General features: G+C 49.9%; 3 protein-coding genes across 10 annotated transcripts in view; 2 read left to right on the forward strand and 1 right to left on the reverse strand.

The window, feature by feature from the left end:
* RNF41 (ring finger protein 41) overlaps nucleotides 1-12,165 on the reverse strand; it is a 33,227-nt gene extending 21,062 nt beyond the window's left edge. The window contains exons 1-2 of the mRNA XM_080811734.1: nucleotides 11,982-12,165; nucleotides 9,350-9,534 (exon numbers count right to left, since the gene is read on the reverse strand). The gene's annotated coding sequence lies outside the window, so the exon portion shown is untranslated. The remainder of the gene's footprint in view (nucleotides 1-9,349; nucleotides 9,535-11,981) is intronic.
* A 64-nt stretch (nucleotides 12,166-12,229) lies between these two features.
* Nucleotides 12,230-18,397, forward strand: NABP2 (nucleic acid binding protein 2). 6 transcript variants are annotated; one of them, XM_080811729.1, is made up of 8 exons: nucleotides 12,654-12,865; nucleotides 14,183-14,363; nucleotides 14,442-14,543; nucleotides 14,899-15,037; nucleotides 15,169-15,240; nucleotides 15,416-15,497; nucleotides 15,583-15,646; nucleotides 17,857-18,397. In XM_080811729.1, exons 3-8 carry the CDS (start codon nucleotides 14,465-14,467, stop codon nucleotides 18,054-18,056), a joined length of 636 nt encoding a protein of 211 aa, XP_080667855.1. In that variant the 5' UTR covers nucleotides 12,654-12,865; nucleotides 14,183-14,363; nucleotides 14,442-14,464; the 3' UTR covers nucleotides 18,057-18,397. The 6 variants fall into 6 exon arrangements, with proteins under 6 accessions (XP_080667856.1, XP_080667859.1, XP_080667857.1 ...); XM_080811730.1 differs by lacking the exon at nucleotides 14,183-14,363 and having other exon boundaries at nucleotides 12,230-12,865; XM_080811733.1 differs by lacking the exons at nucleotides 12,654-12,865; nucleotides 14,183-14,363 and adding an exon at nucleotides 12,231-12,512 and having other exon boundaries at nucleotides 14,447-14,543.
* A 186-nt stretch (nucleotides 18,398-18,583) lies between these two features.
* On the forward strand, nucleotides 18,584-24,866 carry SLC39A5 (solute carrier family 39 member 5). 3 transcript variants are annotated; one of them, XM_080812060.1, is made up of 11 exons: nucleotides 18,584-18,661; nucleotides 19,728-20,082; nucleotides 21,044-21,227; nucleotides 22,250-22,412; nucleotides 22,587-22,756; nucleotides 22,958-23,098; nucleotides 23,469-23,565; nucleotides 23,641-23,811; nucleotides 23,934-24,014; nucleotides 24,149-24,339; nucleotides 24,614-24,866. In XM_080812060.1, exons 2-11 carry the CDS (start codon nucleotides 19,799-19,801, stop codon nucleotides 24,755-24,757), a joined length of 1,626 nt encoding a protein of 541 aa, XP_080668186.1. In that variant the 5' UTR covers nucleotides 18,584-18,661; nucleotides 19,728-19,798; the 3' UTR covers nucleotides 24,758-24,866. The 3 variants fall into 3 exon arrangements, with proteins under 3 accessions (XP_080668186.1, XP_080668185.1, XP_080668184.1); XM_080812059.1 differs by having other exon boundaries at nucleotides 24,149-24,531; nucleotides 24,614-24,750; XM_080812058.1 differs by having other exon boundaries at nucleotides 24,149-24,757.
* The last annotated feature ends 803 nt before the right edge of the window (nucleotides 24,867-25,669 follow it).

The raw sequence follows: 25,669 nt of genomic DNA on the forward strand, positions 1-25,669 counted from the left end.
ACTTGTGATCTCTGTCTGTCAAATAAATTAATAAAATCTTAAAAAAAAAAGAACAGCCTAATTTATAAAAATAAATAAACTTTAAAAAATTGTTTTCTTGTGTGTATATCTAATATTCAAGTAAAGAAATAAGTCTATAACTATCCTAAATTATGAAAGTAAAGTATTAAGGTTAAAACATGTCCAAAACATTCACTAAAAGGGTCATACACTATGCATGTCTTATGATATATAATATATGATATACATAACCTGCCATATTCTTTTTTAAGATTTTATTTATTTATTTGATGAGAGAGAAGACAAGCAGGGGGAGCAACAGAGGGAGAGGGAGAAGCAGACTCCCTGCTGATCAAGGAGTCCAATGTGGGACTCAATCCCAGGACCCTGGGATCATGACCTGAACCAAAGGCAGAGGCTTAACCCACTGAGCCATCCAGGAGCCCCATAACCTGTCATACTCTATAGCAAGGTCTGGACAAAAGGTACTCTTGCAAAAAAAAACTGATCAAATTGACTCACAACAAAAGAAAAAGCAAATGGGGCATGGGGAATGGGTAAAATAGGTGAAGGGGATAAAAAGGTACAAACTTCTGGTTATAAAGTAAGTCACAGACTTCCAGTTATAAAGTAAATAAGTCACTGGGATATAAGTACAGCATTGGGAATATAGTCAACAACACTGTAATAATATTGCATGGTGTATCATGGTGAGCACTGAGTAAAGAATGTACAGAATTGTCAAATGAGGGCGCGTGGGTAGCTCAGTGGTTAAGCATCTGCCTTCTGCTCTGGTCCAGATCCCAGGGTCCTGGGATCGAGTCCTGCATCGGGCTCCCTGCTCTGCAGGAAGCCTGCTTCTCCCTCCTCCACTACCCCTGCTTGTGTTCCCTCTCTCACTGTGTCTTTCTCTGTCAAATAAATAAATAAAATCTTAAAAAAAAAAAAATCAAATCACTATGTCATACATCTGAAAATTTAACACCAGATGTCAATTAGACTTCACTAACAAAAAAATGTCTTAAAAAGAACAGGGGGCCCCCTGAGTAGCTCAGTCACTGGGTGTCTGCCTTCAGCTTGGGTCATGATCCCAGAGTCCTAGGATCAAGTCCTGCATCGAGCCCCCTGCTCAGCGGGAGACCTGCTTCTCCCTCTTCCACTCCCCCTGCTTGTGTTCCCTCGCTCTCTGTCAAATAAATAAATAAAATCTGAAAAAAAAAAAAAAAAAAAAGAACAATGGGGCACCTGGGTGGCTCAGCTGGTTAATTGTCTGCCTTCAGCTCAGGTCACGTCCCAGATCCTGGGATCAAGCCCCAGGCAGGCTCTCTGCTCAGCAGGGAGTCTGCTTCTCCCTCTCCCTCTGCCTGTCCCCCTACTTGCGCTCTCTTGCTCCCTCTCTCACAAATAAATAATCTTTTTTTTTTTTTTTTTAAAGACTCCATTCATCTGACAGAGATCACAAGTAGGTAGAGAGGCAGACAGAGAGGGAAAGGGGAAAGCAGGCTCCCCGCCAAGCAGAGAGCCCAATGTGGGGCTCCATCCCAGGACCCTGAGACCATGACCTGAGCCAAAGGCAGAGGCTTAACCCACTGAGCCACCCAGATGCCCCTCAAATAAATAATCTTAAAAAAAAAAAAAAAGAAAAAAGAACAACAACAACAAGAAAAAAAAAAAAAGAAAGAAAGAAAGAAAAAGAAAACTAAACAGTAAATCCCAAAAGAGTATACACCCTTTACCTAGCAATCCTATTTCCAGGAACTTAGCCTAAGGTAATAACTACACAAGGGTGTAAAAATAATATACTAGGTTGTTTATCTAAGTGTTGTTCATAATAGCAAACAAACTAGAAATACCACCAATATCCAGAATTCCTTTCATCCATAAAATGCAATACCAGGAGACATTGATTTGATTCAGATGTATTTGTTTCTTATTAATAACTTATTTAGGTATACTTAACATTTATATAATAAAATGACATTTATACATATTATATATGCTACAGTGCCATTTTTGTTAAAATTATGGGATGCCTGAGTGGCTCAGCTGGTTAAGCATCTGCCTTCAGCTCAGGTTATTATTCCAGGGTCCTGGGATCAAGTCCCACATCCGGCTCCTTGCTTGGCAGGGAGCCTGCTCTCCCCTGCCTGTCACTCCTCCTGCTTGTGCTAAGAAACAAAATCTTTAAAAAAAAAAAAAAAGTTTACTGATGTGTGTACACATTTATATTAAAGATCTTCTAAAAGGATACAGTGCTGTTTCTAAGTATATTGCTTATAGTATTTTTTTAAAGATTTTATTTTGGGGGCACCTGGGTGGCTCAGTGGGTTAAGCCTCTGCCTTAGGCTCCGGTCGTGGTGTCGGGGTCCTGGGATCACACCCCTCATCAGGCTCTCTGTTCGGCAAGGAGGCTGCTTTCCGCTCCCCCCCCCACCTTGCCTGCCTCTCTGCTTACTTGTGATCTCTTTGTCAAATAAATAAATTTTTTTTTTTTTTAAGATTTTATTTTTAAGTAATCTCTACACCCAGTGTGGGATTTGAACTCATAACTCGAAGATCAACAGTTGCAAGCTCCACCAAATGGGCCAGCCAGGCGCTCCTGCTTTTGGTACCTTTTTTTTTTTTTAAGATTTAATTTAATTAATTAATTTATTTATTTTTAAAATTTTTATTTATTTATTTTATTTATTTATTAGACAGAGAGAGGGAACACAAGCAGGGGGAGGGGCTAGAGGGAGAAGCAGGCTCCCTGCCTAGCAGGGAGCCCCATGTGGGCCTCAATCCCAGGACCCTCAGATCATGACCTGAGCCGAAGGCAGACGCTTAATGACTGAGCCACCCAGGTGCCCTGCTTTTGGTACTTTTAATTCACTCAGCGTTTTTTGTTTCTTTTTTAAATATTTTATTCCTTTGACAGAGAGAGAGAGAGAGAGAACACAAGCAGGCAGAGAGGCAGGCAGAGAGAGAAGGAGAAGCAGGCTCGCCACCAAGCAGGGAGCCCAATGCAGGGCTCGATCCCAGGACCGTAGGATCATGACCCGAGCCGAAGGCAGGCGCTTAACCAACTGAGCTGCCCAAGCGCCCCTCACTCAGTTTTGCTTCTTTTTTTGCTACCTCTTCTATAATGATATTTTAATTACATAATTAATAATGAAGTAAAAATAATAATAATGAAGTCAACATTTATACAGCATTTCTGTATGCTAAGCACTATTCTAAGCATTTCTTGTATATTAACTCATCTAATTTTTACTACTCTGTAAGTTAGTCTCTGAGGTTAGGACTGTCATTACCCACATTTTACAAATGAATAACAGATGCACAAAGGTTAAAAAGCTTGCCTAAAATCATACAGCTCACAACTGGTGGAGACAGATTCAAACCCAGGCAGACTGGCTCCAGAGCCCAAGCTTTTAACCACCATGCTAAATCCCCTCTCAATTTGAAAAAAAATGCAAGCTGCAAAAGGCATGTTGTATGAATAGTATGGTCCCATTTTTACAAGAACAATTTGAAAAATAAAAATTACGGGTACCTGGGGGCGCCTGGGTGACTCAGTTGGTTAGGCATCCAACTCCTGATTATGGCTCAGGTTATCTCTGGGTCGTGATACTGAGCCCCGCATCAGGTTCCTCACTTAGTGCAGAATCTGCTTGTCCCCTCTCTCTGTTCCTCCCTCTGTTCAATCTCTTGCTTTCTCAAATAAATAAATTTTTTAAAATAAATTTTTAAATAAAATCTTTAAAAAAAATTAGGAGTGCCTGGCCCAAAGATTACTTAAAAATAAAATCTTTTGGGGCACCTGGGTGGCTCAGCGGGTTAAAGCCTCTGCCTTCGGCTCAGATCATGATCCCGGGGTCCTGGGATGGAGGCCCACATTGGGCTCTCTGCTCAGCAGGGAGCCTGCTTCCTCCTCTCTGTCTGCCTGCCTCTCTGCCTACTTGTGATCTCTATCTGTCAAATAAATAAAGTCTTTAAAAAAATAAAAATAAAATAAAATAAAATCTTTAGGGGCGCCTGGGTGGCTCACTTGGTTGAGTGACTGCCTTTGGCTAAGGTCATGATCTCCGGGTCCTGGGATCAAGCCCCATGTCTGGCTCCCTGTTCAGCAGGGTGCCTGCTTCTCAGTCTTCCCCTCGCCCTGCTTGTGTTCCCTCTCTCACTGTGTCTCTGTTAAATAAATAAAATCTTAAAAAAAAAAAGTAAAAAATAAAAAAAGAAATAAACAGGGGCGCCTGGGTGGCTCAGTCATTAAGCGTCTGCCCTCGGCTCAGGTCATGATCCCAGGATCCTGGGATGGAGCCCAGTGCCCAACTCCCTGTTCAGCACGGAACCTGCTTCCAGGGAGCCTACTTCTCCCTCTCCCTCTGCCCTACCCTCTGCTTGTGTGGTCTCTCTCTCCCTTGTGCTCTCTATTGCAAATAAATAAATTTTTAAAAAATCTAATGCTAAAATTTTACTTGTTTTTTTTTTATTTTATTTTTTTTTTTAAATAGGCTCCACACCCAACACGGAGCTTGAACTCATGACCATGAGTTTAAGAGTTCCATGCTCTAACAGTTGAGCCAGCCAGGTGCCCCACCAAGATTTTACTTTTGATCAGGTTACATATTCTGCAAGATTTAATTTTTTTAAAAAAATCAGTTATCCTTAGAGCAAATGGCAAAAATTAAAATAACATTTCCCTTTTCTCCCTTGTTGCTATGGGGCAATATAGAAAGCAGGCCTAGAGTTTATACAGTGCTTCATTGCACTTTCACTTCATTTTATTTTATTTTACTTTATTTATTTTTTATTTATTTGTCAGAGGGAGAGCACAAGCAGGGGGAGTGGCAGGCAGATGACCCCAAGATCAAGAGTCTGTGCTCTAAAGACTGAGTCTGGTTTTGTTGTTGTTTGTTTTTGTTTTTTTTTTTAAAGATTTATTTGTTTATTTATTTGACAGACAGAGATCACAAGTAGGCAGAGAGGCAGGCAGAGAGAGAGGAGGAAGCAGGCTCCCTGCTGAGCAGAGAGTCCGATGTGGGGCTCGATCCCAGGACCCTGGGATCATGACCTGAGCCGTAGGCAGAGGATTTAACCCACTGAGCCACCCAGGCGCCCAAGACTGAGTCTGTTTTAATTTTATTATTTATTTACTTATTTATTTGCACTCCTTATTCATTTCTTTTACAGTAGACTCCACGGAGCCCATCATTGGGCTTGAATTCATGACCCCGAGATCAAGACATGAGCTGCAATCAAGAGTCAGACACAACCAAGTGAGCCATACAGGCGCCCCTGCACTTTCAATATACCAATGCTAACAGTATTTTCTTAAGGAAGAATACAGATTCTGAAACTTACCTTAATGGGATCTCAGGAGATCCCATTTCCCAAAATAAATAGCAAGAGAATTTGTCTCTCCCAGCAAAGGGATGGCCAGAGGGGGAGGGAAGCCACTAGTCAGCGTTAAGAGCTGTGAGGTTCCCACCATAAAGTCAGCATTTACAAAACTACAGACATGCTAGGCATTGTTCTTTCTAGTTTTATTTATTTATTTGCAGTAATCGCTACACCCAGTGAGGGGACTCAAACTTACAACCCAGAGATCAAGAGTCACATGCTCTTCCACCTGAGCCAGCCAGGCACCCTGGCATTGTTCTAAATCAAAATCCCCTTTATCAGATTAGAGGTTCTCCTGTTTTATCTACTCTTACACAATTGCATTCTTTCAGGGGTGCCGTCTCAAGAATTAAGGGGAAATTTAGATTTATAATCTGATTACGGTATTCCCTATTTGTCATCTTTTGGGAAACAAAAGTCTTATACAACCTTGGAAGCCACCTCTCTGCCCTGCCTTGCCCTGCCCCCAGGCAGATAGTCAACCTGATGGGCTAGGCTCCTTGCTGATTCCTTCCACTCTCTGAGACTCTCAACACTGCCATGGGGCTGTCAGAGGAGCAGATTAGCATTCCAAGGGGAAGGCATCACAAGAACTCAACTGCTCACTGCCCTGGGGGTGGAAGCTTTAATAAAACTAACACCTTAGGGACCTCAAGAGTCATAGCCAATGACCATAACCACTGGAAGCAGTTTCCTGGATAGTCTCCTTGAGTTGTAGGATAGAAGAAAAGGCCTTCCGAAGGTTTCACCTGAACTAAGTAGCACTAAGGTGTCCCTTCGGGCTGTTCTGCCAACCTCCCTGATTTGAACATCTCAAACCCAACCTGAAGACTGCATTTCCAGCCTTCTTTTCTATAGGCCCAGAATTCAACAAGGTAATTACATTATTTTATTTCCTTACTGTCACACTGGGGTCTCTCTATATAATCCTCGTCACTATTATCATAAAATGCAAGGGCTTTCTCAGTTCCCTTTCTATAGCCTTTTAACTTGCTGTTGAAGTTGCTTTCTCTGGTCTACCCCTAAAGAGAGCCAAGAATTCAAAACAGATTGTTGCTAAAGGAACCTGAACATTTATCCTCCGTTATTCACAGTTTCTTAAACCTGTGTACAGATGCACAAACCATGCACCTTGTCTTTTTTTTTTTTTTTTAAGATTTCATTTATTTATTTGTCAGAGAGAGAGAGAGAGCGAGAGCGAGCACAGGCAGACAGAGTGGCAGAGGGAGAAGCAGGCTCCCTGCAGAGCAAGGAGCCCGATGTGGGACTCGATCCCAGGACGCTGGGATCATGACCTGAGCCGAAGGCAGCCGCCTAACCAACTGAGCCACCCAGGCGTCCCGCACCTTGTCTTTTTAAAAAAATTTTTAATTTTAGGGGCACTTGGGTGGCTCAGTGGGCTAAACCTCTGCCTTCAGCTCAGGTCATGATCTCAGGGTCCTGGGATCAAGACCCGCATTGGGCTCTCTGCTCAGCAGGGAGCCCGCATCCCCTCCTCTCTGCCTGCCTCTCTGCCTACTTGTGATCTCTCTCTCTCTAATAAATAAATAAAATCTTTAAAATTTTTTTTTAATTTTGAAGATTTTATTTATTCATTTTTTTAAGATTTTATTTATTTATTTGATAGACAAGTAGGCAGAGAGCCAGGCAGAGAGAGAGAGAGAGGAGGAAGCAGGTTCCCTGCTGAGCAGAGAGCCTGATGCGGGGCCTGGGATCATGACCTGAGCCCAAGGCAGAGGCTTTAGCCCACTGAGCCACCCAGGCGCCCCGAGATTTTATTTATTCATTTGAGAGAGACAGAGTGAGAGAGTATGAGCTGGGGGCGGGGGATGGGTGGGCAGAGGGAGAAGCAGACTCCCCAATGAGCAGGGAGCCTGATGCACGGCTCAATACTATAACCTGCTCCAATGTAAGGAAACATGTGACTTCTAGGAATTTCAACATAGTGAATAAATTAACTGCTGAAGGGTCTCACATTTCATTACAAATCTCCCAATGAAGGAATAGGTATGGAAAATAAGAAAACATAGTTGGGAATCCAGAAACTTGAGACCCAATTCTGGCTCTATTACTGACCAGATGTGTGACCTTGGGCAAGTTACCTAACTGAGCTGGGCGCCAGTTCCCTTACCACACAAGAAATGAAGTATCTTGGACTACATGCATTCTGAGGTACTCTACAAGTTGCAGGGTTCTGAGATTCAACATATAAAACAGAAATGGCTAAATTAGGGGATAATTAAGTTAGAGAAGGTACCCTGGCTTTACCACTAACTGAACTGACTTTGCTCTCTTTAGGCAACTCTCTTGACTTTTTAAGTGAAAGGAAGTGGTCCTAGGACACCTGGGTGGGTTGCTCTGTTGGTTAAGCTTCTGCCTTCAACTCAGGTCTGTGCCTGGGATCAAGCCCTGCCTTGGCTCCCTGCTTAGCCAGGAGCCTTCTTTCCCTCTCCCTCTGCTGCTCTCCCTGCTTGTGCCTGTGCATACATTCTCTCTTTCTCTCTCTCTCTCAGGTCTGTGCCTGGGATCAAGCCCCGCCTTGGCTCCCTGCTTAGCCAGGAGCCTTCTTTCCCTCTCCCTCTGCTGCTCTCCCTGCTTGTGCCTGTGCATACATTCTCTCTTTCTCTCTCTCTCTGTTAAATAAATAAATAAAATCTTAAAAGAAACGAAGTGGTCTCTTTATTTAAGCAGTAGAGTTCTTAGATTGAAGTTACTCCTTCTCTTAGAGAAATGACTTCTGAGGAATTCTGCTTCCTCACTTATGAGATGAAGGGGTGAGCTACATTGCCCCAAAGATTCTGTTTAATTCTAGAATGCTATGATCCATACTGGATTTACCATAGGGAACTGATTGACTGACTGATTGATTGATTGATTGAAGTGAGCTCTACACCTAATGTGGGGCTTGAACTCATGACCCTAAGATCAAGAGTCCTCTGAAATCAAGAGTCGCATGGTCCATCGACTGAGCCGGTCATGTGCCCCACCACAGGGGATTTTAAAATTAAAATTCTTTAAGGGACACCTGGGTGGCTCAGTTGGTTAAGTGTTTTGACTCTTGGTTTCAACTCAGGTCATGATCTCATGGTCAGGGGATGGAGCCCTGCATCTAGCTCTATACTGAGCTGAATACAGAGCCTGCTTAGGATTCTCTCTCTCTTCCCCTTTGCCCCCTCCCCCCGGCTCATGCACTCTAAGTAGATAAATAAATATTTTTTAAAATGAAATTAAATCCTGCGGCGCCTGGGTGGCTCAGTGGGTTAAAGCCTCTGCCTTCGGCTCGGGTCATGATCCCAGGGTCCTGGGATCGAGCCCCGCATCGGGCTCTCTGCTCATCGGGGAGCCTGCTTCCCCCCCTCTCTCTCTGCCTGCCTCTCTGCCTACTTGTGATCTCTGTCTGTCAAATAAATAAATAAAATCTTTAAAAAAAAATAAAAAAATTAAATTAAATTAAATTAAATCCTTTAGTAGGTTTTAAGTGGTTCAATTTATAAAAGAATCCAGAGGGCACACAATTCCTCAAGAATTTATTTAACACATGAAGTGAGGCCTACCAGGCCTAAAGGCCAGCAAGGACCTCCCACTTAGTCACCAACTCCAAGCACTATTTGTGTGGTTGCCCCAAACCTCAACTTCATCATCTACGCAGTCACTTTGCCAGTAGAGACATATAAAAGATAAAGAAAACACAATCCTTGTCCTCAAACTAAGGTGTAGGCTTGAGCCCAATGAATATACAAAACACATAAAAAGATATAAAATTGACTAAGCAATTCACCAAAAAGTAAAAGTTAATAGTTACTGTCAGACATAAATATGCAAAGAACAGACTGATGTGGGTTAATCACAGAAAGCTTTATGCAGAAGAATCTTTAAGAACCAGGTTTTCAAAAGCAGAGGGAATCCAGACAGGCTGAGAAGAGACCTGAAGCCTGGAATGGGATTCTGAATCAAGGCTCTTTACCTTCCAAGTGTTGGGGGGTAGGTTCCCTGTTCACAAGGCTCCAACCCCCTGAGGCCTCCACTCAGTGCCACTCAGAAGACGCTCCCAGTAACCCATCTTGTTGGCTATTGTCCGACTGAGTCTTCCTTCCTAGTGACAAGCTCCATTGCCAAGGGGATGGATGTGATGTCACAATCAGGAGCACTCTATTAATAGGAACAAGGAAGAAAGAGGTGAGTCAGGGGAACTACCTCCACCTGGCAGTGAAACTAGACAGACTTGGATTTGGCGGTTGGCTGAGGAGGATGAGATGATTCCATTAAGGGCAATAGGTTGCAGGGCTGGGGACATAGGACTGCCTTCTAAAGATGGAGAGCACTGGCTAAGGAATCACATACACAGTCCAGGAGAGTCAAACATAGCTCAGAGAGGCAGAGGAAGGAACAAGAAAAAAGGTAAAGAAGAGCTATTTGAGACAGAAAAAGATTCTCTTATTCAGTGCACACAACCACAAGTAATGTCAACGCTTCCAGATTTGTGGCTATACAATGCAGAGATCAGTGACAGCTTACATGCACAGTACGATGCTTTCATGTTTCCCAAAGGCTTTCACAGAAATTACTGAAGTCATGTAAAAACAACTCTAATCCCACCCTCCAACTGGAAAATACTATTTCATAAGGAGAAGATACTCAAGAATCCCTGCAGGTGTGATTCTACTTTCCAAATCAGAAAATATTCCTGAGGGGATTAGCCTTTAAAAAAGCAGCAACAGCACCAGCAGCAGCAGTGAAATGGGCAATTTCTCCCAAGTGGGCAACCGGGAAGATCAGACGTATGATTAGACTGACTAAGAATGGGACGAGGTAAAGGGGGACAAGGTTTCAGATGAAGGGTGCTGTGAGATCTACTCACTACTACACAGGAGAGAAGTAAATATTCAAACTCCTTTCCTCCCCATCACATGGCTATCAACAGATTAAGAGCTGTGTTACAAAGCAATAGGATGATAATAATTTTTACACATAAAACTGAGACCATTTCATCTTGAGTCCAGTATACACGCTCATTGGTTTACAATGCTCATCAGCCACAACACGTTTAGTGTAGTATTTTTAAACGAACCAGAGAGATAAAGGTGCAATGTCAGACACACTTTCTCTTTCGGGGGTAGCGAGGAAGCTGTTTCTCCCTCATCCATATCACAAAGCAGAGTATAATGCTGTTTGCATTTTGACACACCCTATTTCCCAACAACCTGGCACAGGCACCTGTACCTCATGAAATTCTTCCAGGAACCACTGTTACTGGTTATGCTCAGTCTTCTAATGACAAGCTCCAGACTCAGAATCTTGCCCATGCTGGGATGTTCCCTTAGCCAGAAGAAACCAGGATTTTTTCAAATGAGAGGAGGACCAGGAGTCAGGAGACTTGGGTTCTGGTCCCAGGCCTGCCAACTGTAGGACTTAAAACAAGCCATATATCTCTTCCATAGTTTCAATGGCTTCACCTGACAAGTAGGGAAGATACCTGCCTTTATCTGCCTTATATGTTGTCCTGGAAAATCAAAGACATAATAAATGTGAAAACATACTGAATACAGCTATGTTTCAGGTAAGATATTTGTAGTAAAAGAATGTAAAATAAATTTATAATACTGAAGGCTAGTGAGGAAATGCTTGAAAAGGAGTTTGTTCCTTTTCAATTACAGGGAACCAGGCCCAGACAGTCAGCTGGACACAGAGTAGTAACATGATCACATCACTCAGATTCCCTACCACTAGTCTACCCCATTCCCACCTGGGGGAAAACTTAACAACCAGCAACACTACCAGCTTCTTGCCCTATTATCAGACTCTAAAACCACCTGTTCAGGAAGTGGTCAAACTATCACTATCACAGCCCAGGCCCCATGAACAGCGGCTCCTTCAACAGCCACGGATGCTATTAGGGAGAATGAACTCAGTTTCTGAATGGGGAAGATGTCTGTGAGCCCCTTGGGCAAAACACTCTGACCTCTCAGCTTTCTGCTCCTTCTCCAGCCCCCTCCTCCCCATTCCCAATTCCGCAGAGTTCTGGGTTAGGGAAGGCTTTCGGTATGTGAAGCCTGCGAAAGGGCCTGGCTCTGCAAAGCCAGGGAAGGGATGTAAGGAATGTGAGATTCCTTCAAGGAGGGGTGAGAGGGGGAGGGGGAAAAGGAATGGAGGAGGAAGACAAGGCTGCCAAAGACAAGGCACGGGAGAGGAGCCAAGCTATGGCGCTTCGAGGGCGGGGGTTCAGATTCCACCGCCCCTGCCCAGGCTAGCCCCCAGAATGTTCCCTCCCTCCCCTTCCTGCCCGTCGTCACTGCCCATTTAAACACCACGTTGTAACCCCAGGTCCCCTACTCCCTGTCCTCCGTCAGCGCAGACCCCCACCCGCACTTAGGACTCCCCTACTCCAATGCACCTTCCCAACAACCACCTTCCAGCGCCCCTTTCTCACCTCCGGACTCCTCCCTATTCCTGCTCTCTTCCTCCATTTTTCATCTTTACTCCTATCCCTTCTCCTGACCTCCAATACCTTGAACCCCCCCGCCCCAACCCCCGTGGGACATCGCCCCCTCCCGCCCCACACCCTCTTAGGTGGAAGCCCGCGCCGGCGCAGTACGCACCGCCCTGGAAGCGGCCTGGACTCTCCGTACCCCGGCCCGACTGGAGCTGAGGCCGCAGCGGCCACAGGATAGCTCCGGTGCCGGGTCCCAGCCTATCCTGGGAGGGGAAGGGGAAGGGGAAGGAGAGGGTAGGTTCCAACCACTCGTCGCCCTGTGAGTCGGGTCCCTTGCCCCGCCCACCGCTGCTACGCAACCCGGCGGAAGCTCGTCACCAAGCCCCGCCTCTTTGTTTAACTAGAATCTGGACTAGAAGCCAAGAGCGACCAACGAGGAGAGAGGAGGGTTACCCGGGCTTCCCCTCAACACCGGAAATCATTATGATTCCAACGAGGCCTATATAGCCATTTGGGAGGGAGAACTCTATGGTGTTCCCCGCGTGAAATTACGGGGCGGAGCACGAGGTTGACTCCCTGCGGGTCTGCACTTCGCTTTGCCGGGGAATACGAGTCCGATCTCCTATGGGACGAGGTGCGAGATTATTGCGAGGCCAGCCTGCAGTGAGACTTGGCATCTCCTGTTTCCAGAGCGGTGGTCAGCATCCCGGAGCCTCCCGACCCTATGACTCATAGTCTCGGGAGTGGATACTGTATTCTACAGGGCGACCACTGGGTGGAGAGTGGGGTAGAGTCTAACCGAAAGGCTTTGATCTTGGGTGCCCAACGGGTTGCCTGCCTCTCTGCTAGCCGCACTCCTGCTGTATCTACGTTGGCTCTCCGGACACGACTAGAGTTCCATGAAACACCTAAGAGAAGGGGAGATAAGATGTCCCTCTACCTATGTTATGCTCTGATTTCCTTAGGATACAAAACCGTAGTTGGGGGTGTGGGGGGGAGAGAACCTGGGATCCGAGGAAAGTCAAAGCGGAGCCTAAAGCGCTCCAGAAGGTAAGGAAATAATCAAGCCAGGACATTACAATTACATGACCTGTTAGGCTAATCTGATATTAAATAGTATTTGTTAAGGGGGCGCCTGGGTGGCTCAGTGGGCTAAGCCTCTGCCTTCCGCCCAGATCGTGATCTCAGGGTCCGCGGATCAAGCCCTACATCGGGCTTTCTGCTTGGCGGGTAGCCTGCTTCCCCCTCTCCCTCTGCCTGCCTGGCTACCTACTTGAGATCCCTTTCTCTCTCTGTGAAATAAATTTAAAAGAAAATCTTAAATAGTATTTGTTATGGATAGTCGGTAAACAAATGGTTGTGGTTTGTATATATATGTAACTGGCTGTACACATTACAGAGCTAGAACCTTTTGTTGAGTTTCTAACAAGTCCCAAGGGGAACTAAAGGTTCGGGCCTCCTCGGTTAAAGCCTCTGAGAGCGGAGGAGACCCTGGGATCTAGGGAGATAAGTGCATTAGGAAGAGGTGCCATTCACACTCTGAGAGGGACTCTGTGCCCTGGGTTCCATTCTTCCAAAAAGGGTGAGTCAGCCTCTGGTGTGAAGGCTACTTTTTCCAAAACCCTGACGAAGCTGGCTGGGTAGCGCATTAAAGATGGGGACCCCAAATCAGGAATAAAGATGAGGGTTATAGCAGTGGGAGAAGAAACTGCCTGCTGTGTGCTAAGCACTGCTTTTTATATAACTTACGTCTTCTTGTCTGCAAACCGGAATTACATATTTAAGAACTGTCGATAAAATAAGTGAAGTGTTGAGCCTGTTTCAGACTTTTGTCCACTGTATTCCAAAACCCCTGGTCCTTTTTCCAGGGCCACGTCTTAGCGTAGTCTCTCAGTCAAGTAAGGAAAATTGGGCCCCGGGCGCCCCCTGGTGGCCAATCTTTTCGAGGCGCCAACCATCTGCAGGGCTCCTTTAATACATAAAATCCGCCCCTTTCGCGGCGCGTGAATCTTGGATCCCGATTGGCTGAGTGGGGGGGCCGGCGGCGGGGCGCGGGGCGCATCGGGACAGTGCTGATTGGCCGGAGGGAGGCCAGCCGGAAACTTCCGGGAATGTCCTCACTCCCGCGTTCCATCGGGCTGCATCCGGCGGCAGCGGGGCCTGTGGCTCCCCCTGCGGGCGGCTCTGCGGCGTGAGCGGTCCGGCCCGCTGGCTGGGTGGGTGGTGGGCGGCGGTGGGCGGCGGTGGCTGGGGGGAGGAGGGGATGGACCGAGTCCTGGGTTGTCCGGATGAAGGTTCGGGAAGGTTTGGCGAGTAAGGTTGCATTCCTTGGATCTGCACCGGTTTCCCTACCCGCGTCTCCGTCAGCTCCCCGACTTCGGGGATTGAGACTGAAAGAGCATCCCGGGACGGGGCCTTCCGGCCTCGAAGCAGCCTATCCAGAGACCCTCAAATTCTGATCTTGAAGTTGGAGGCTCTTGGGGAAGTTCGTTTCTAAACTTTCAGAAGAATTAGAGGATTTGCGGCTGCCTGACCCCAGCCTAGTGTGGTAGGTAGGCCTTGGGAAGTGGAGCATGGGGGCGAAGTGTCCAAGCCTTGAGCCTTCATTCCCCTTTATCCCTTCTAGTGTAGTGCGGAGGCTCGGGCAGCATGACGACGGAGACCTTCGTGAAGGATATCAAGCCCGGGCTCAAGAATCTGAACCTCATCTTCATTGTGCTGGAGACAGGTGGCTATTCTGGGATGGTGGGCCCCCTGCGCGGTCTCTCTGGGTTGGGGGGAGGGGTCGGAGGGAGAGAACACCATCTCCGCACTTAACTAGCTACCGGGATGTCAGGGCGCACCCCAAGAAATTGCTCACACCTAACCTCTCCTAGATCCTGGCCTGGAGAGTTGTAGTCGCATGTAGGGTAGGTGGAACTCTCCAGATCCAAGCCTCCAGCACCACTGGGGCCTCTTTCCACTAGCGCCCCTCTCCATGGTGCTGTCCCTCCACTCCCCTCCTCACCCCACCAGTATCTAGATCTCATCCCTCTGATCATCTATTCCTCCCACCCACCCCAACATTTATCTGTTCCCTGCAGGTCGAGTGACCAAGACAAAGGACGGGCACGAGGTTCGGACCTGCAAAGTGGCAGACAAAACAGGCAGCATCAATATCTCTGTCTGGGACGACGTGGGTAACCTGATCCAGCCTGGAGACATTATTCGGCTCACCAAAGGGTAATTCCTGGTTACTCCTGGTTATCCACCGGCAGTAACAGCTAAGGCGGAGGGGTGGGGGGCAGTTAAGAGTTAACTGCCCTTGTAACTCTTATGAGTATTCTGAATCTTACTTTTTTGTGCCCTCACAGGTACGCTTCAGTGTTCAAAGGTTGTCTGACACTATACACTGGACGTGGGGGTGATCTTCAGAAGATTGGAGAGTAAGTGTCTTGGGGATTGAGATGTAGAAACACCAGGTCAAGGGGGTAAGTTTAAGCTTTGCACGGAGGCAGCATACAATTATAGAGTCCATGTTTCATATCTGGACCTTTCTGAGGCCTCCAGCAGTGGCCCAGAGACTGGGTCCGAGGCTTTAGCCAACTTTTCCCGTTGCAGATTCTGTATGGTATATTCTGAGGTTCCTAACTTCAGTGAGCCAAACCCAGAGTACAGCGCCCAGCAGGCACCCAACAAGGCGGTGAGTTCCATGGCCTTGATGCAGGGAAGGAGGGCAGGTCAGTCCCAGGAGCATGGGGGGCTGAGTATTTAATTTGTGTCTTCAGGTGCAGAACGACAGCAGCCCTCCGGCCCCCCAGCCTACCACCGGACCCCCTGCCGTTTCTCCAGGTACACCTCTCTCCTCCCAGCGGGCTGGTTCTCTTAGCTCCTCTTCTCTCCCCAGCCTGGAAAGATGAATTGCCTTCATCCCTTTTCCCAATTTCTTTTCTCTCTCTTTTCCCTTCCAGCCAGTCCTTCCTCCCAGTTCTTTTGCAAGTCCTTGTGGGGAAAAGATCTGGGGACCTGTCTCTGTCACTGCTAGAGCTCTGGGACTCTTGTGCCACTAGCACTCAAGGACACCAGTGAGAACAGTATCTCAGCAAATATTGCACTCCTTCCTTGGAGCTTGTTTCTTTCTGCTTCTTTGGCAGGTCCTTGCCCTTTTCCCCTTGCCCTTTCAGTTCATTCCACGGTTCTGACATGGATGCAGAGGACTTAACATCCATGTTAAGTCCACGCTGTACAGCTTTAGAGCACCAAGGAGTTTCCTTTTAGGGTCATCAGTCTTCTTGAAACTAAAGATCTTTCTTGTATGCCTTGGACCTCAGTGTTAAGATTCTTTCATCTCCTATACTTCAAGCCCTGCTTTTTCATTTCTTGCTTTTGATTAGAATTACTCACCAACATCATCTCCTTCATCCCTTCACTTTTCCTTAGGAACTGGATTTTTACTGCTCTTTTTCTCCATCTGGGTCCTTTCCCAGCTGACCCCAGCACTCCCTGGGATTTGGCTCTCTCTTACCTCTGATCTGTGCCTTAGGTTTCTGCCTATGACACGAGGCTTCGGGCTTGCTTCTGCCCTTCCTCAGTCTGTGCCTATATCCCCAGTTGCTATAGTTCTCAGAATTGTTTTCGTCAGAACCACCAGGGTCAGGGGGTTCCTTGGACACATCGTGAAATAACATTTAATTCCACCACAAAAATCAGCATCCATGTTTTCTTTCTTTCTTTTTTTTTAAGATTTTCTTTCTTTATCAGAGGGCAGGGGGAGAGAGCACAAGCCGCCGCCGACGGCGGTGGGGGGGCGGGGGGACGGGCGAGGTAGGGGGTGGCAGGCAGGGGGGACAGCAGGCTCCCCGCCAGCAAGAAGCTCAATTTGGGACTCAATCCTAGGACCCTGGGAATTACAACCTGAGCTGAAGGCAGACACTTAACCAACTGAGCCACCCAGGCGTCCCAACATCCATGTTTTCAATGGGAAATATGACTGTTATATATTTCCAGGTCTCCCTAACTCTGTAATTTGTAAAAAGTATTTTAAATAAGATACATGTTAGCCTCTTGGCCCCTCATATTTACCTGCCAGATGTTTATTCACTTGGTGACCTGACAGGTAAAAAAGGCTTAGCAAAAAACAAAAAAAAGTGGATGGCATAAAAACTTAACAGAAAAGCTTTCTATATCCTCTTCTAACATTTTTTGTGTATTGAGCAAAAGGCATTATATTTTTCTGTTTCGGCTATCTTGGTGTGGAGCAACCGGGTCTCAGCAAGGATGTGGTTGGAGAACCGCTAGCCTATGACTTCTGTCCCGTTTAGGGGTCATAGTGCCCTCTACATATGAGAGGCAGGCCTGTGTCTTCACTTAACAAGCATGTCTAGAAGAGAAAGCCAGGAATTAAACACAGCACCTGCCTTTAGGAGCCTGTAGCTTATGAAGGAGATAGTCGAACATAGAGTAACACTGGGCACGGCAAGGTTAGTAAGATGCATCTTTGCAGGCACTCAGGGAAATCATCTCACACACCTGGCTCCCATCAGACATGTAAGCTACCCACAAAAATGTTACTTATTTTGGGGGGGGGTGTGAGTAATAATTGTTTTGCTACTCTTAGCTACATTTTGTGATACCCACCACCTTTTTTTTTTTTTTTTAAAGATCCTTCTTTTATTTTAACACAGAAACTTCGGGCCCTTCCCCTACTCATGCTTCTCTGGTTTTACAAAGACTTTTGATAAAGGGGCATTCTTGTCAGAGGTCCTTGAATCTAGAACTAAACAGCAAATTCTAGGTCTGACCTCCCTGATACAAAGACGAATAAAAGAGAAAAAATATCACACTGGGGCTCACATAGCAACTTCCCAAATGATTGCTTGAGGCTTTTCTGGGGCTCCTTCCGTTCATACAACCTCCACTTGCTTGGTCCTATCGGGCAGGAGTGCACAGCTGTGCTTGATGAAGACTGGGTTCCTCTCTGGGACCTGCATCGGGGCCTTGGGGATGCACCGCTCTCCTTAGTTCTCTAATTCCTGTATTTCTTCCCCTTCTCCCACTGCTAGCCTCTGAGAACCAGAACGGGAATGGACTGAGTGCCCCACCAGGTCCTGGTGGTGGCCCACACCCCCCTCATGCACCCTCGCATCCCCCCAGCACCCGAATTACCCGAAGCCAGCCCAACCACACACCTGCCGGCCCTCCCGGCCCCTCCAGCAGCCCTGTCAGTAACGGCAAAGAAACCCGGAGGAGCAGCAAGAGATAGCAAGACTTTCTTCCTCCCTTCCCACCACCCACCAGAACCCCAGCGTCTCCTAGAGCACCCAGCCTTCTCCTAGGGTGCTGGCTTGGGTGGGGTGGGGTGGGTAGGTAGTAGTATTTTAGCCACTAAATTTCACTAGAGGGGTGTGGTGAGCAGCGGACTTACCCACCCTAAGCCCATACTCCCTGCCTTGCCCAGCTGAAACTGCCTGTCACCTGGGATTCAAGGCCCCCTGCCCACCCTCCGTCCCTCTTAGAAACAAGTCACAGTCTGTTTCTGGTGTGTGTGATGTGGAAGACAAATTGAATCTCTCCTTCCTAATAAATGTTACCACTCTGTACTGGACTCCTTTGTTCTTTGTGGGAAAATGAAGAGGTTAGCAGTCAGATATTTGGCAAAATGGGCTATCCCTAGGAGGTGGGAGGAAGACAGGTTACAGGTAAGGAGGCCTAGGCAAAGCGGGCCTGCCCCTTTAAGGTAGTTCCCTCCCCTGCCCTCCCCCACCCCCGCAGGTGACCCTTGCCCGCCTGCCTGTTTACCCCCCCACAGCTGGAACCAAGAAGGCTGTGTCCCCCTTCTTCTGGGCGTCCTTCCAGTCTTGCTGTCAGGTAACGCCAACCTCAACCCCCTAGGCAATTGCCCTAATCAGACTGCTCCCCTGATCTTAAGCCAGGTCAGACATCTGAGGGGAGCCCAATTATTTCTTCCCTCTTTCCACTAGAGTGTCCCCCTTCTTGATGACTGATTCCCAGAGCTCTGGCTTTTACTCTGCTAGGACAAGGAGTTGCTCAGTATGCTTTCTTCCCCATGCCCCTGGGGTTGCCACTTATCTGCCTCTTTACCCCCTTACCAGCCAAGGAACACCCGGATCCCATTTCCCAGGGAATGTGGGGAATGGGGTTGGAAATGAAGGAATCCCAGTACCAGATGTAAGGTGGGGTGTGGTGAGAGAATATGCAGGGGGAAACGCTGAAATGGTACCAAGTGGGTTAGTGGGGTGAATTATTTAGAAGAAAATGCCAGGCTCGGGTTTTTCTTAGCCATGTGGCTTTTCCAGGGGCAGAGGGTGGCCCCTCCCTACTCGGGGGCCCAGCCAAGACTGACCTTTGACCCCCACCCCAGAGACCAGTGAACCATTAACTCCTCTCTGACGTGAGCCTTCCCACACTGGCTCCTCCCCTCCCAGACCCCGCCCCAAGGCAGGTGGGCTAGGAGGGGGGGTGTCCATCCCAGCCTTCCATCTGACGTGGCCTCCATTCCACCTGACCGCCTGGAGGCTGAGCCCCGCTCCCCTTCCCGACTCAGAAACGTCTCAGCGTCCACAGTAAGGCCTGCCCAGGACCAGAGGTGACGGCTCTCACACTGCTAACTAGCGTGAGGCCCTGTGGTTTGAGGGGAGATGGAGAGGTGGGGCAGGATTGAGGGGTGGGGTTTTGGGGACAGGATAGGCGGTCAGCTCTGGATCAGGTGAAGGAGGCACTCTGGGTCAAGGAAGGTGTTCTGGAATTGGCAAATAAGAGGCTGCTCCAGAAGGAGGCAATGGGGAGGGAGAAGGGAGGCTAGAATGGGGGCTGCAGCTAGGTTCTAGGCAGGGCGGTACAGGGAGTGAGGAATCCCCAGGCCTGAGCTGGACAGCAGAGCAGAAGCCCAGGCCTTTCCTCCTCGTTCTTCCAGGTCACAGTCCTCAGGATGTTCCAAGGGGAATAGAAGCCCGAAGAAGAGCCTCTAGCCCATTCCCCCCAATAATGGGGCCCCCAAGGAGTCATCTGGTGGCTGGCCTGTGTGTGTGGATGACCTTGGGCTGGGTAGGGGGCTCAGCCCCCAACCTGGGCCCTGCTGAGCAGGAGCAGAACCATTACCTGGCCCAGCTGTTCGGCCTGTATGGAGAGAATGGGACACTGACCTCGGGGGGCCTAGCACGGCTTCTCCACAGCCTGGGGCTAGGCCGAGTTCAGGCCCTTCGGCTGGGACACCATGGGCCTCCAGCTGGTCGGGCTACACCCCCAGCTGGAGACAATTCCACGCACAGGTACTAACCCCTTCCCCCACCCCAAAATGCCACATCCCCCGCTCTTCCCAAGGCTTGCATCAGTCTCCAGTTGCCTAGCTCTGGCTTCCTAAAATCAGATTCCTGGAATTACAAATTTTTCAAAATCTGACTCCCAGTATCCCTTCACGGCCCCCTTTGCCTCTACTGCCTTTTAATTCTCCCCTCTTCCAAATCCCTGGGTCCTTCAACTCCTTGCTCTTAGTCCCAGTGCTCAATGCCTCCAGGCTGACTTGGTTCCCAATCTGTAGCATTTTCAGATGTGAGGTGGGCTGCCCCCCACCTCACATCAATTTCTCTCACTCTCACGCCCCCATTCTTATTCTTAGACCCTCCTATAAATCAACAATTCTCAGATCCTCCTAGAACTGACATTCCACGGTTTCTGGGTCCCAGGAACTCCAGCTAGTGGCTGTAATCCCCTTTCCCCCTTAAGCACCCTACGAGCCTCAAGGGAGAGTGTCTTTCTTTTTTTTTTTTAATTTTTTAAAGATTTTATTTATTTATTCGACAGAGAGAGACAGATCACAAGTAGGCAGAGAGGCAAGCAGAGAGAGAGGGGAGAAGCAAGCTCCCCGCTGAGCAGAGAGCTTGATGCGGGGCTCGATCCCAGGACCCTGAGATCATGACCTGAGCCAAAGGCAGAGGCTTAACCCATTGAGCCACCCAGGCGCCCCTCTTTCTTCTTTTTTAAAGATTTATTTATTTATTTGAGAGACAGAGAACAGGGGGGAGGGGCAGAGAGAGTCTTAAGTAGACTCCACGCTGAGCTCAGAGCCCGACTAAGGGCTTGATTTCAGGGCTCGATTTCGTGACACTGAGATCATGACCTGAGCTGAAACCAAGAATCCAACGCTTAACAAACTACACCACCCAGGCACCCCTGAAGAGCAGTTTCTTAAAGAACATGAGCTAGTCTGACTTGCTATCTCATCCATTCCAGATCACAGGACCCTGAGCTGAGTGTGGATGTCTGGGCAGGGCTGCCTCTGGGTCCCTCTGGATGGGGTGACCCAGAGAAGCCAAAGGCCCCAGCATCCCCCCGTGGGCCAGCACCCTCGGGCCTGGACCTCTTTCACAGGCTTCTGCTGTTGGACCATTCACTGGCTGACCATCTGAATGAGGATGTAAGTCTGGTGATCTCTAGGTGCAGGGTAAGGACCATGGGCTTTAGATGGCCTAAAAGGTTTAAAGAGTTATTTTTAAAAAGATTTTATTTATTTATTAGAGAGTGTGTGTGCACAAGAGACAGAGAGAAAGCAGGGGCAGGGGGAGAGAGAGAAGCAGACTCACCGGTGAGCAAGGAACCCTACGCAGGACTTGATCCCAGGACCCTGGGATCATAACCCGAGCCAAAGGCAGACACTTAACAGACTGAGCCACCCAGGTGCCCCTAAAGAGTAATTTAATACAGTTAATTAAAAAAAACAAACCAATCCAGGTGTGATCTTAGGGTATGTTATTCCAATAGTGAAATACGGTTCCTCTGGGCTCAGCACACATGAGCCCACACCAGAATCTCCCAGACCTGGCTTAGGGGCCACCCTGGGCAGAGCAGAGAATCCAGAGAAACAGCCCAGGGTAGGATTTGGGGCTGGCTCTCTGGAGGGGAAAGCTGCAGGGAGAGGAAGGCTGTCTTCAGCCAGAAAGTGAGCTTGTTTTACACACACCAGAGGGCAGCGAAAGCTAAACTCTGAAGCGGGCCTGGTGAGGGTGAGCACCCTATCATAGGGGGCATTCAAGCCAAGGCTGAATGAACATGTGACAGGGCTGTTGCAAGGAAGGTTGGATGGCATTTCAAGTTCTTGCCCTCCTAAGATTCTGCAACAGAGGGCTCTAGCCGTCCAACCAACTCCATCACCAAATCAACAAAGTCATCAGGGGCTTGGGAGGGAGGGAGATGGTGGCATTGTTTATTAGCACCCAATCTGTACTGAATTGAACATTTGCACTGGACTGGATATTCACTAATAGTTAACACATACTGATCATACAGAACTATCCCTAGTCCCTGATGCACCCGCCGGGGTGAGCAAAGGGGACCCTGGAGAGACCCAGGAGTCCATGCAATGGAAGGACAGACATTAAAGATCTGAGTCACCATTCTCAGCGGTGCCCCAATGTATGACCTCCAACTCAACTCCCCTAGTGTCTGAATGGCTCCCAGCTGCTGGTCAATTTTGGCCTGAGCCCCGCTGCTCCTCTGACCCCTCATCAGTTTGCTCTGCTGTGTCCAGCCCTGCTTTATCAGATCGACAGTCGTGTCTGCATCCAGGCCCCAACCCCAACTCCCCCAGGGGATCTTCTGTCTGGTCAGTGAGTGAGAGTGGGTGGCAGGGCTCCTTGAATCCTGGCACAGAGTGGGCCCTTAGCCAAGCAAGGGGGTTCACTGGGGATGCCTCCCCTTGCAGGGCATCCCTGCCCCACCTTGCTTCCGAGGCCCTCCCTCCACCCATAGCCTAACTTTAGTCCCTGATTCTTCCCAGCCCTGGTTCATAGCGCCCTGGCAGTCCTGCTGCTCAGCCTCCCTGCCCCCCTCTCCCTGCTCCTGCTGCGGCTCCTGGGACCACGTCTGTTGCGGCCCCTGCTAGGCTTCCTGGGGGCCCTGGCCGTGGGCACACTTTGTGGGGACGCGCTGCTCCACCTGCTGCCACATGTACGTGAAGCCCCCTCCGGGTACCCAAGGGCTTCCCTCCCCCTTCCTGTCAGCTCCCATGCTCCACTCCCCAGCCCCAGGCTGCAGCCCACAGCTGCCTTCTGATAGAAAATGAATGAAGGCTTGCAGCCTCCCTCACACGAGGGGGATGTTGTAGGTGCACGGGCTTCTGGGGTCTGCCCTGACCTCCCTCTCTGGCAGGCACAAGGGGGGCAGCATGCTGGACCTAGCGGACGACCAGAGGAGGACCTGGGACTGGGACTGTCAGTACTTGGAGGTCTCTTCCTGCTCTTTGTGCTGGAAAACATGCTAGGGCTTTTGCGGCGTCAAGGGCTCAGGCCAGTGAGTGATACTCTTTTCTCCTCCTTCCACCAAACCCAGAATTCTGGCCAACACCAGCCAGGTGAGGCGCTGAGGGTGCTCCTGGCGCTCTTGACGTTTGCCTGAGGGTGCAGGACCTGACAGCTGATGGGGTGGGTTGGGGCCCCTCAGCACAAACCCAGGATTTCTGGCCAAAGGCCCCTCCTCTCCCAAGTTAAAGCCAACAAGAAACAGGGAGGTGCCAACCCCAAAAGAGAGTGGAGAGGCCAAAAAAACACCCCCAAGTGCTAGAGGTGAGCCCAGGTATCCTTTTCCCAGTGAGCAGCCTGGCCTCTCCTTAGCCCCCGGCTCTGCTGCCTCCCCCACCGGGAGGGATACCCTCCCATTTCAGAGATGCTGCAGGCGAAAAAGAAAGGATTTCAGGGTACCAACCCTGGACCTGGAGGATGGCAGTGCGACGGCCCTTCAGCCCCTACAGGCAGCTCCAGGTAAGCAGAGAAAATGAAGAGCAGGCTCCCGGCTCTCACTTGCAGCCACCCGCACTGCCCTTGTCCTTCCTACAGAGCCAGAAGCTCAGGGCCGCAGCCAGCAAGCCAGCCAGCCCCCACCGGCCCCAGCCCCTGCTGGGCACCAAGGCCACAGTCATGGGCACCAGGGTGGCGGTGGTGCCCACATCACGTGGATGGTCCTCCTGGGAGACGGTCTGCACAACCTCACTGATGGGCTGGCCATAGGTTCGAGGGGAGGGGAAGGAGGGAGGCAGAGCCCAGGAGAGGGCACCCAGGAACTAGGGGAGAGGAGGCCCGGTGGCTGTGCAGTTCCCCAGACTGACGACCTCCAACCCTGCCAATCCCAGGTGCTGCCTTCTCCGACGGCTTCTCCAGTGGCCTCAGCACCACCCTGGCCGTCTTCTGCCACGAGCTCCCCCACGAACTGGGTAGGAATGGCAGTGAAGTGGGTGGGTGGAGTCCAGAAAGGAGAGGCCTCCGAGAGGGGGAAGATGGGAGCCCGGTAGGTGACGAGGCTGAGGGGCAGCCCTGGCTTAATCCCGCACCACCCCCGTCCCCACAGGTGACTTCGCAATGCTGCTCCAGGCAGGCCTGTCCTTCCGGCGGCTGCTGCTGCTGAGCCTGGTGTCTGGAGCTCTGGGACTAGGGGGTGCAGCCCTGGGGGTGGGGCTCAGTTTGGGCCCTGTCCCCCTCACTCCCTGGGTGTTTGGGGTCACTGCTGGGGTCTTCCTCTATGTGGCCCTTGTGGACATGGTGAGAGGTGTGGGGCAGTGCAGAGAAAAGCAAGGGCAGCGGGGAGGTGGGTTTGGCGGGGAGGGGGGTGCCAGTCCCTGGTCCCTCCACCGTCCCCTACCCCCCTCCCCTCAGCCACCTGGAAGGGTGCTGGACCCCAGGTCTGGTGGAGCCTGAGAAACAAGGGCCTGGAGGAGTTTGGAGGGGCTGCCGGTACTTTCTGACACCTCCCTCTCCTGCTTCGGGGCGGGGGCAGAGACCAGGCCAGGATCCTGACGTTCTTCCTTTCTTTCAGCTACCAGCCCTGCTTCGACCTCCCGAGCCCCTCCCTACGCTCCATGTGCTACTGCAGGGGCTGGGGCTGCTGCTGGGGGGCGGCCTCATGGTCACCATAGCCCTGCTGGAGGAGCAGCTGTGGCCCCCAGTCTCTGATGGCTGATGGGGACCAGTGGAAAGGTTGCCCTTCCTTCCCCCCAACCACAGGAATGGAGGCGGGACACAGGGCCAGTAGGAGCAACAGGATTTTAATAAACAGAACCCATCCCAAAGCCATGACTACGACAGTTGTACTTGCACCAAAACAGCATAGAAAACCAGGATGTGGTGGGAGGAGGGCTCAAAGCAGGTGGGGGCGGGGCAAGAGGACAGGAGCAGGGCCTGGAGGGGACAGGGTGCGTCCATCTGCAGGGAGAGCATTGTGCTTTAGCCCAGGGGGGAGGGGGAGGGGTGGGGCAAATGCACCGCAAGGTCCCCACTTTTTCCTGCTGCCCTCAGCACCCTGGGGATACAGGCATCTGGGCAGACCTGCCCTTTATTGCTGCCCACCAGCATTAAACACCCCCGACCCCAACACTAGCACCACAGGCGGATCTGGGACAGGGTACAAGGGCGGGAACAGGAAAATTGCTTAGAGAAAGATTCAACTAGAATCCAGTGAATTGTGCTCAGTTCTCTTTACTTCCTACAACCGAGTACATGGGTCACGGGGTAGAGGGGGTGACAGGACATGAACATGCCCCTCGGTGCCCCCAACACACCCCTGCACACAGGATGGTGGTGTCTGCAGCATCACAGGTCATGCAGGGCACGGGGGAAGGGGGTTCACACACACAGAGACGCCCATGGCGGGTACCAGACAGAGAACACCCCTGAATATACACAGCTGTACACAGGGAACCCCCAGGTCCCCAACCCAACCCTCTCCCCTGTCTTGCCGTCCCCCAGACCGGAGGAACTGTATTGCTTTGAGAGAGCCACCCTGGGGGCCGCTCTGCCAGGCACCCTCCCCTCCCTCCCCTCCCCTCCCCCCCACCCCCATTTTGGCACATCTGCAAGACACGTGGCAGCGAGA

The sequence above is a fragment of the Martes martes genome (genome assembly GCF_963455335.1).
Source record: "Martes martes genome assembly, chromosome: 8".
NCBI lineage: Eukaryota > Metazoa > Chordata > Mammalia > Carnivora > Mustelidae > Martes > Martes martes.

Bases quoted from the DNA above. Each gene is read 5' to 3' on its own strand.
- NABP2 (XM_080811730.1), top strand. From the start codon at position 14,465: ATGACGACGGAGACCTTCGTGAAGGATATCAAGCCCGGGCTCAAGAAT. The intron at 14,544-14,898 runs GTGGCTATTCTG...TGTTCCCTGCAG, and splicing joins CTTCATTGTGCTGGAGACAG to GTCGAGTGACCAAGACAAAG. The intron at 15,241-15,415 runs GTAAGTGTCTTG...TTCCCGTTGCAG, and splicing joins GATCTTCAGAAGATTGGAGA to ATTCTGTATGGTATATTCTG.
- SLC39A5 (XM_080812058.1), top strand. From the start codon at position 19,799: ATGGGGCCCCCAAGGAGTCATCTGGTGGCTGGCCTGTGTGTGTGGATG. The intron at 23,566-23,640 runs GTAAGCAGAGAA...TCCTTCCTACAG, and splicing joins GCCCCTACAGGCAGCTCCAG to AGCCAGAAGCTCAGGGCCGC. The intron at 24,015-24,148 runs GTAGGAATGGCA...CCGTCCCCACAG, and splicing joins CGAGCTCCCCCACGAACTGG to GTGACTTCGCAATGCTGCTC.